The sequence below is a fragment of the Epinephelus moara genome, chromosome 7, assembly GCF_006386435.1.
Source record: "Epinephelus moara isolate mb chromosome 7, YSFRI_EMoa_1.0, whole genome shotgun sequence".
Classification (NCBI taxonomy): Eukaryota; Metazoa; Chordata; class Actinopteri; order Perciformes; family Serranidae; genus Epinephelus; species Epinephelus moara.
This window is the reverse complement of record NC_065512.1, coordinates 701,039-711,683: the sequence shown is the minus strand read 5'-3', so window position 1 is coordinate 711,683 and position 10,645 is coordinate 701,039. Positions and strand designations below refer to the sequence as shown.

At 45.9% G+C, this 10,645-nt stretch overlaps 2 protein-coding genes across 3 annotated transcripts in view; one reads left to right on the top strand and one right to left on the bottom strand.

Moving 5' to 3' along the window:
* Positions 1 to 10,645, bottom strand: part of adcy5 (adenylate cyclase 5) — a 117,021-nt gene that overhangs the window by 26,800 nt on the left and 79,576 nt on the right. For both annotated transcript variants that reach the window (XM_050049431.1, XM_050049432.1), the window contains exons 5-8: positions 7,083 to 7,210; positions 6,071 to 6,229; positions 5,810 to 5,951; positions 3,836 to 3,973 (exon numbers count right to left, since the gene is read on the bottom strand). In XM_050049431.1, coding sequence (XP_049905388.1) covers positions 3,836 to 3,973; positions 5,810 to 5,951; positions 6,071 to 6,229; positions 7,083 to 7,210 — 567 coding nt within the window. The remainder of the gene's footprint in view (positions 1 to 3,835; positions 3,974 to 5,809; positions 5,952 to 6,070; positions 6,230 to 7,082; positions 7,211 to 10,645) is intronic.
* The window catches only part of sec22a (SEC22 homolog A, vesicle trafficking protein), a 104,876-nt gene that overhangs the window by 52,317 nt on the left and 41,914 nt on the right, over positions 1 to 10,645 (top strand). The gene's annotated exons all lie outside the window — the stretch shown is intronic.

Here is a 10,645-nt window from a genome sequence, read left to right as displayed (position 1 = left end):
TCACAAGTTTCACAAGAGAGTTTTCTTTCTGGCAAGACCTCATGCATGCATGTAGTCAGAGCGGTTCAGAAGCTACAGTCATTTTAATTTGGGTATGTCATTTTAGGCGTTTTTGCTACAAAATGGGGGTGGATCACTTTGGGCTCTAGAAACTTGTGATGAGCATCTAAAATTTCATGTATGATATTTTACAGACAGTATCTATTAAATCATGAATAAAAGAAAGAAACAGCTTCAGTCTGACTCATCTGTAGAAAACTGTTTCCATTCGTTCAGCTGATGAACGCCACAGTTTAAGCTTGTACATCAGTTATACAGCTGCAGTACATTCATTTCATTTAAATAGATGAAAATATAATTCATACCAAAACATTTAGTTCTGATGGTGCAATAACTCCCACTGTTACAAACCATTTTAATCTCCCACACAATATTTTTGTAAATTAAATTCTCCAGCCGACCTGATTCTCCTCTGATTGCTCATCAGCTTCTTCAATAATTGTCAGATTCATCGCTCGCTCTATAATTTAGAAAATAACTGTTCCTGCAAGTGTGATGATGCAATAAGCAGTCTGAGACGATGAAATAAAATAGGAGGTTTGGAGGGAACGGTTCCCTGCAGCGAGAAGCAAGTGAGCAGAAAAACAATCGAGCAGGTGTTTTCTAAAAATGAAAGATGTTTGCGTCAAACTGGGCTGAAGATTGTCACCAGTCTATTCTTATCTCAGCCAGTCTGGGCTCCACACACACACACACACACACACACACACACACACACACACACACACACACACTGTGGTCAGCAGGTAATTATTATAACAAGTACTGTTCTGGAGTTTGTCTTCAGATCAGATCACGGCAGAAAAGAAATGAAATGTGAAGGAGGTGAAAAACAGAAGTCACAGAGTCGAAGCACAGACGAGTTTCACTTGGTGGTTTTTCTTTTCTCTACAAACGCATCTGACTGAAAAGCAAAAAGGTTCATATTCAAACCATGAGGGATTAATGGACGGGTCCACTGGGTCCACTGGGTCCACTGGGTCCACTGGGACCAGGCTCAGGGGCCCAAACTGTCAAAGTATCATGTGACTCAAATCAAATAATCATTCTTCATGCACAAACCTGTGTTTTCCTTTAAAGACTCATTAATGTTTCCTTCATGTTATAAAACACACACACTCAGACATCCTGCTCTGTGACTTCAGACAGAGACTGGCCCCCTGTGGCCCCCTGTGGCCCTCTGTGGGCCCCTGTGGCCCCCTGTGACCCTCTGTGGGCCCCTGTGGCCCTCTGTGGCCCTCTGTGGGCCCCTGTGGGCCCCTGTGGCCCCCTGTGGCCCTCTGTGGGCCCCTGTGGCCCTCTGTGGCCCCGTGTGGCCCCCTGGTTTGGGCCCCATAGGCCTGTTCAGAGATTCATCTCACATCTAATGTGACTCTGCAGCTCCCTCTGCTGGACAAACACACCAATGTCAGTGCTGGAGGAGCACAGCTGGTTTCTACAGGCACAGACTCAAAGTTACGACTAACAGTGATGTATTTCCATCATCAGTACATCTGTGGATTATTGTCTCTGTTAATCGATTAATCAAGTGTCTATACACATGTCAGATAACAGTGAAAAATGTCTGTTACAGTGTCTTAGAGTCCGAGGTGACGTCTTCAAATGTCTTGTTTTGTCTGACCAACAGATATATTCACTTTACTGCCACGTGTCACAGAGGAAAGGAGATTATCCTCACAGTTATGAACCATTAAATATGTAATTAATTTATCCTGTCACATGAGAGCAGGTGAATACACAGCAGTAACATGTGTGAAGTGGTGGACGCTTCATAATCAGTCATTCACAGTCAGCTGCTCAGCTCCATCAGAAGAAGCACAACATCCACCCATGACTCCTCCTCCCTCCCCTGTATCCTGCCCTCTGTGTGTCTTTGACTCCTCTCTGTAACTTGCTTTATCATCACAGCCTGGTGGGTGATTAATGAGCGGCTCAGACAAAGAGGAGGACAGAGTGATGGGCAGGGTGGAGGATGAAGAAGAGGAGAATAAAGTTGATGTCAGAAGTGCTACTACAAACTTTAAAAAGGCTCTGTGAGTCGGAGCGGAAAGAACACACACACACACACACACACACAAAAAAACAAAGAGAACACATCTCAGCAGCTGACGTGATGTCAGCAGCAATAATTGAACGAACTCATCCAGGACGACACACGATCGGCCTGCTCTGGTTTGTGTTGAGGCTCAGCAGCTGTCACAGGTCGACTGTACATCAGTCTGACGTCTCTGGTTTTCTCTCAGTGTGGTGGAGTCTCTGTTTGTTGTTGTTCAGGTGTGTCAGCTATTGCTAACCAGCCACATGTTTTTGCATTCATCACAAACAGAGCTGCGGTCCACAGAGAATATATCAGCTAATAATCATAAACACACAATGATCCATACAGATGCTTAAAGGTCGGGTTCAGTGTCAGCAAAGCGTTCAAGAGGTGGAGAAGAAATGATGTTAACAGTTTAGCCTCCTGCTAACTGGAGCCAAACGTTAACAGCTGCAGCTTCAAGTTCACGTTTATGTAGCTAACGTTAGCTAAAGCCTCAAATCACAGTGTGTCCTCCACCTCACTCCCTGCTGCTACAGACCACCTCACCAGGAGGAGACCAGGAGCAGCTACAGACCATACCACAGTTCCCAGTTCCCCTTTAACCTGTGCTTTTATTTAGTCAGTATGGAGGTGAAATAACTAAATGCCATCTCTTTATAACGACTCACTCCTGCACACTGGTTTTATTTGAGTCATTTATCCGACCATGTGACTCCTCTGAATTATTGTTTTGATGAGCAGCAGTGTGACAGTAAAACTTGAGCTTCCTCAGAAATTCTCCCCGTAATAGATTCACTGAGAGAGGAGGCTGAGAATAAACAACTGTGTGTGTGTGTGTGTGTGTGTGTGTGTGCATCCATTCACTGAGTGAGTCACTGTTTGCAGGGTCAGATCAGCAGTGAGAGCTTCAGCACATAAATAAAAATAAATCTCAATATGGTCACATGACTCTGCTGCTGCCGCCGCTATGTTTCAGACTGAAGTTTAGAGGATGGGGGTCTTAACCCACCTGTGCCCCACCTGTACCCCACCTGTACCCCACCTCACCCCTCTTTCTGTACAACTGGCAAAGTGGACCAACATGTCTCTGTGGTGCTTGCAGTCGCCCACGTGTCCCTGTGGTGTCCCTGAGAGCCTCTCAGAGCTGAGGTGAGGTGTGAGAGGCAGAGTAAAGGACCAGTGTGACACCAGAAAAATTAAACAAGCGTAATAACACTATCCCTCACCTGTGTGTTAGCTGTGGACCTTTTTTCACGGTGTTTGGGAACGAGACAAAGTGACAGAGTGCTGGCAGGAAATCAAACAAGCTCTGGAGAAGATACTGAGCGTACAAGTAACACTGGAGCTAAAGTTGCACTGGACGCAGACGCACTGAGAGCTGAACACACGGAGACTTTTTAACACGCCTGTCTCTCTGGTCTCCTGCAGACTGAGGGGACAAGAGTCTGCAACACACACGGCTTGTCTGAGGGGGAGAAGCGGGGTCACCTGGAGGGGATGGCGTCACAGCTAGCCGCTTAAAGGCAGGCGGCCCGCCTTTTGAACCTACTCCAGAGAAGGTCCATCTCTGCCGCAGCTCAGCGTGGCACGTCAGATGATAGAAACGTAAATCACTGCTGCACGGCCAGAAGTGAGAGTGGAAAAGGCCCATAACAACACTGAGAAGTGTAACAGCAGCTCTTTAAATCAGAGGGTCAGGACAGTTTTCAGTTGACATTTTTAAATGTTCCTCACCATCCTCTTCATCTCCTTGGACACCTGGTTTCCTCCCAGGTGGTTGTAGAAGGGTCGGTCGGTCCAGTGGCCGCTGTTGTGTGTGACAGAGTTGGTCCTCTGCCGGTTCATTTTGGCGATCATGGCCTTCTCCTCTTTCTGTCAGAAACACAGACGCAGAAACATCAGAACAGATTCATTGACATGCTGAGGAACAAAAGATAAACTTTATTCACAGACATTAAATCTCTTTCTAGTGTTCAGGTTGGTTGGTTTGGGGCGACTGGGTGTGTATTTCCTCGTCATACTGTGAGAGGCAGTATTTACACACTGAGGGAAACAGAATCCATTTCTGCCTCTGTGTTTAAAGATGTTCTCTACAGATACGATCTATAACTATTTTAGCTCCTACAGATCTGATACTGGAACCACACACTGGCTCCAGGATGTATCTTTCAAACATAAAAATAAAAGCAGGAACCAAAATAATTAGAGTGTACAATCTCTCCTCTGTGTCGGAGCATGAGCAGCAAACTGAGAGGAAGATATCACTTCACATGACGGGCTATCTATAGTCGCAGCTTGTGATCACGCTGCAGGACAAAGACAGACGATAAAAGCGGTCCAGTCATAAACAAGCCGAAGCTCCTGCAGTGAGGCAGAGATGAACTCAGTCCTCTCTGAGACTCTGTTCACATGGGACTGAATCCCACTTTATACACACTGATACGAGCTGTACGGACGGCTGTGTGTTTTTAAAGATAGCTCCATCAGAACACAGCTTTAGCTTTGGTTATCATCATGTACCAAAAACGTCCTGTTCTCCTCTTGACAATAATTCAAACACCCACACACTGACGCTCTCTGTGGATTTCTGGAAAGTTGCTTTGTGTTGTTTCGAGCCTGAACACAAACGTACCATCAGCCCTCTGCAGCACAGCAAAACACCGCCTGGTTATGATGGTGTCGTACATGAGACTGTGACATGTTTAAAGCTTAGTGTTTTACTCATTTTAATCCATAAACAGTCACTTTTGATAGATTTTACCCTGATTTAGTTTGTAATAACTAAAAAGTTGTGTTGCTGCTGCAGGTGATGATTTTCAGCACGTTATGGAGTATGTCTGGGGTTCTGAGACTGCCGTTTGGCCACATGTTACTTCTCCACACAGACTGTTTACCTGCCGTTCAGTCGTGATTGGTCGATACTACTCAGACTACAAACTGAAACCAGAACACGTGACTAACAAAATTATGTGCTGTCACCTCCAGATTCTGCACGTACATGCAGTGTCTGTGTTTACAGAGTCTAGCTGGTGGAGAAAATAAAACCAGCAGCTGGAGAGTCAGTTATTTTTCTGAGGAGATGATGGAGACCAAAAAGGATCTTGACGTGACAGCTGGACTTATATTCATCAAGTGGACAGAAACATGACTCCAGTGGGATAAAAGAAAACTGTAATTGTGAATGTGTGTAATGTTTGTCGAGTTCTTCTGCCATCTAATGGTTATAAATTACTGACTGCAGCTCTTTTTACATGTACGATGTGGTGAACAGATGAGACACAGTGAGACACAGTGAGAGACAGTGCGACACAGTGCGACACAGTGCGACACAGTGAGACACAGTGAGACACAGTGCGACACAGTGCGACACAGTGCGACACAGTGAGACACAGTGAGACACAGTGCGACACAGTGAGACACAGTGAGACACAGTGAGAGACAGTGAGACACAGTGAGACACAGTGAGACACAGTGAGACACAGTGAGACACAGTGAGACACAGTGCGACACAGTGCGACACAGTGAGACACAGTGCGACACAGTGAGAGACAGTGAGACACAGTGAGACACAGTGAGACACAGTGCGACACAGTGCGACACAGTGCGACACAGTGAGACACAGTGAGACACAGTGAGACACAGTGAGACACAGTGCGACACAGCGCGACACAGTGAGACACAGTGAGACACAGTGAGACAGTAACGTACCCTCTTCTGACTGCAGCCCACAATGAGGTAGGTTTCTATGTTGTGCTTCTTCAGGTAGGGGTTTCTCTCTCCCCCCGCTCCGTGCTCCACATCGTAGTCCCCGTTCAGGTAATTCAGGGTGGCCTTTGTGATGTGGATCCGCCTGAAACGGCAGCAACAGAAACAATGTACACATGTTCATCATTCAGATATATGTGCTGTATATACACATCAAAGCTACAGGAAGTTCAGTCTCAGTTGACTGTATCAGCAGAGACGTACCCAGCTTGGCCCCCAGCCTCCATCTGATTGGCCAGTGTGACATCATTGGACCAGACGTCAAACTGCCACTTCCTGAGTCCCAGCACCCCACAGTGCACCCTGCCGCTGTGGATGCCCACTCTCATGTTCACGTTCACACCCGTCACCTCACGGACCAGCCTGAAGGAAACATCAGGAGTTATGGTGAACGATCGACTGATGGAAAGTTATCCTTTATAATTCTGTCAACATCCACGGAGCCTGTCACGTCCTGAAAGGTGATGTTTCATATCTTGTGCACACAGGTGTCCTGGGAACATGAATTGTCATGTTTTGTGAGGTCACACTGACCTTTGACCTTTGACCACCAAATTGTAAGCAGTTCATTGTTGAGTCTGAGCCGATGTTTGTGCCAAATTTGAGGAAATTCCCTTGAGGTGTTCACAGGTGACCTTTGACCTTTAAAAACTAATCCAATCAGTTCATCAGGACATTTGTGCCAAGAAATTGTCTCAAGGTGTTCTTGAGATGTTCATGAGAACTGATGAACAGACGGACACACAGAGAGACGGACGGACGACTCGAGAACATAATGCGTCTGGCCGTGACTATCGCCGACGTGGAGGCTTAAAAACAGCGAGGAGCAGAGAGGCCGTTTGGGGAGGAAGTAACAGACGTGTCACCTCCATCACAGCCACAATCAGTGTGTTAGTCTGGAGCTGAACTGTGACCTCATCTGTCAGAGCGGAACGACCACATCGAGTGTCAGATCGGGTTTGTGATTTACAGGAGCTAACTGAGGAATAAAAACTCTGGAAGCACCAGCAGTCTTTACATGTAGAACAAAAAAGTGATGCTATTTTTTATTCCAGCTCCCTGGCTGATAAATATTTCCCATGAAACATCTGTGACTGCAGCTGGAGATCTTCCACCCAGCGGTTTTCAGATTAGACGAGAGCTTCCATATGACTTCACATATTTAGACATTTTTATTGCAGCACATGTTCGCCTCATGACCACGGGAACAACTTACGAGATGGCCTCGATCATGTCCATCCCCATCTCCACGCAGCAGTGGGCGTGGTCGGCCCTCGCCTCCGGCAGCCCGGACACGCAGTAGTAGCAGTCTCCCAGGATCTTGATCCGCAGACAGTGGTTCTCCTGTGAGGACGAGGACGAGATAAATAAACCAGCTCATAAACTACAGGACGGCTCACTGTGGTGGGTTACATAATGACGGCCTGTTCTGTTCACACGCCACTGCTCCATTCATCCTTTAATATTATGGGCTGTTGGAGTTTGTGGGTAAGAGGATTTTAAGCATGTGTGAGCTCGTATGTGTTTGTGTGTCTGTGTATTTGTGTATTAAGGTCTGTTGTAGGTATCAAAATGTAAACCACACGACAGCTTTAGTCAAAGGCAACCTTCATGTTTTAATGGCGTTCAAAAACTTTGGCTCGTAAACAACGAAGTAAACCAAGAACAAAAATCAAACTAATGAAACAAAATGTCTTCCTCCTCCTCCACTGCACGCACTAACAACCACACACTCACACATAAAACCACTCTGGTATGTTAAAACACACGTCACACTGGACACAGAAGAGCTGAGAAGCACACTGACTTTCTGCCCGCCTCCTCTCAGTGCCCGTGTTAACCAGTCGGGCTGTCACACAGGACGCACGGCGGCCCCAAACTCCACAGCAGGCTCACAATCTGCTGCAACAGACTCAGCATCTGGTCAACTTTTCCCACGAGCTGCGAGTAAACCTGGCAAGAAACCACTCTGATGATCTGTTCTGTTCAGATTATAGTTCCTCTTTTCTTTTCCTTGTCTTTCATTTACATTTTGGACTGGTTTCCACTGAGAAATAAAGGTATGGTTGAGCTGTGTGTTTGTTGACGTCATGTCTTTGAGGTTCTCCTTCCCACTTTAACCTGAATAACAAACCGGAGCTAGCTGGGAGCGGCTAGCGGAGCGTTAGCCGCAGCATGACTGGAGGGAAGCACAGCCAGTTAGCCTCCGCTAGTCTCTGAGCTAGCCCCGGCTCTCCGTTTGGATCCAACCGGAGCACCGAGCCCTGGTTTGTTATTCAGGTTAAAGTGGGAAGAAGCAGCGGGTTTATCGGGCAGCTGAGTGAAGTGGAGCCTGCGGAGGAAACACCGGGACCGTCTGGATGTAATAGTCCGTGGAGGTGCTGCGGTGCTCGGCTGCACAGATAGGAAACCCCTCGGCTGACAGGATGTACCACTCTCTCACTCCGCTCTCTCTCACGCAGGCGCAGAACGTACGTGCTACTTGGCCGTCGGATGTAGTCCGTGTAGTGTGTTCAAATGCAGCTGACACACCTGGTAAGCTGGCCTCCCTGTATTTGTATTTGTTTCCTTCAATGACACACTGCAGGTTAGGGCTAGCCCATCATCTGAGCTGCTGACATCCCCAGACCTGACTAGTCCGTAACAGGATACTCTGAAAAACAGGTTTCAGTGACCCCAAAAATAATCTATTAAAAAAATTGTGCCTCTCTCCTTCTTTTTTACTTTTCTGTGTGTGAGCTGTCAGAGCACTTTGGACCGACTCTGTGTTTACAGCTGTATGAATAAAGTTGACATTGATTTACACATTAAAACTTAAAGACATATAATACGATGGATGTAGTGTTGCACGGTATACCGGTACTAAAATAGTACCGCGGTACTAGAGTATTCCAAACAGTACTATACTGCATTTGGAAAATACCGGTACTTTGAAATTGATTCAATTCATTAATTTAGTTAATTTAGTTTACTCAATTATGCACACAAACGCCTTTCTTGTTCCTATTGGAGCACAGATTGCACAAGTGGTGTGTATGACAACACCTGTATCAACATTCGCAGCTGGCACATGTGAAAAAAGACAAGAGCAAAGGGAGACAACACGAGACAACACAAACTTGGTGGGACATTTGAGTTACCAAACCGTGACGTCCATACCGAGGTACTTACCGAACCATGATTTTTTTGGTACCGTTACACCCCTACTATTTATTGTTCTAAAGGTTTGTATCCAAAAGGACTTTTCCTTAGTTAAAGTACCGAAGAGTATCGAAAAGTATCGAAATTCATATTGGTATTGGTACCGAAACAAAGATTTTGGTATCGCGACAACACTAGATGGATGTGTGTGTGTGTGTGTCTGTCTGTCTGTGTGTGTGTGTGTGTGTGTGCGTGTGTGTGCGTAAGGGCCTCGGAGAACACGGTGTCTCATGATAGCCACCTGAGTGTCTCTGCAGCACATGGCTCTGAGAAAATACACAAAGACCCACTGTGTAAAGAGCGTGTGTGTGTGTGTGTGTGTGTGTGTGTGTGTGTGTGTGTGTGAACACACAGCTACAAGGTGCATCTGGCGTGAACATAAAAGTGTCAGTAGCAACAATTCAGGTTTATCACCCTGTGCTGCTTGTTTCACTCATAAATATTGATCAGCACATCGTTTCACCTTTCATAAACAAATCACACACACACACACACACACACACAATATTCATGACTGTGTGTGGGATCATTAGGACACGTCTGGCTGCAGGACACTGATCGCTGATATGAAGCAGATATTTTGGAGCCGCCCTCCAGCTCCGTGCACGCCTTAGTTTGTGCACGTATCGGCTGATGGGATTTTATAACTGTATTTTTGCCCCTGAATACTGAGAGTGATGCTCAAAGTTTTATGTGTTTTTATTTTCACTTAGAGAGTGTGTGCACACTCCATCAGCTTCAGTTTAACATCTCTGTCTCTCTCTGTTCGTCCTCACGTCCACCACCGAACATCAAAACTCAGCTTTGAGGAAATTCAGGATTTAGCCTGCGAGTGTGACTTTTTTTTAACTTGTGACCCCTAAAACTATAAATATGTGTTGTTGCGACCCAGTGAGCAGAATACAAGTATCCCTATCACAGATGGGAACGTAGTGATGTCCCTTTGAAAAAAACAACGGGACTTGTTGTTTGTTGGTGTTGACCAGTGCTCTGCAGCTTTGCAGGTGTCTCACCTAAGTGTCATTAACCATCCCCTCCACCTCCTGATGACATCACCAGCTCATATACACGTCACTTTAGAAACTCTGATATGACACATATCAAACATACACAGGTAATGTATCCATGGTCTGCACAAACGTACAATGCCAGCATTTTCTCCTGGTGACTCCGCCCCTCATTATTTTGCATATGTTTATCTGAAGATTAACTGCTCCTCCTCAGACTGCTTTATTTAATGTGTTTTAGGGCCTGAAGACAGTTAAATTATCTCATAACTAGTCCATACCCATGAGTACAGCATACCATACCATGACTTAGTCATACCAAAAATTAGAAAAAACAAACAAACATTGGTCCACAGGGGGAGCCACAAAAAGACCATTTTTAGGCATGTTTCTGTTGTTATAGCGCCACCCAGTTGCCAATTAGAGTTAAATTTCTCCAGTCACCTTGAGGCGTCCTGTTCTACATATCTACCAAGTTTAGTAAAAATCCATATGGCGGTTAGGCCTAGATAAGAAATGAGCTCTCTAGCGCCCCCATTTTGTTTGATGGGGTCAATAATGGAGGGGTCCC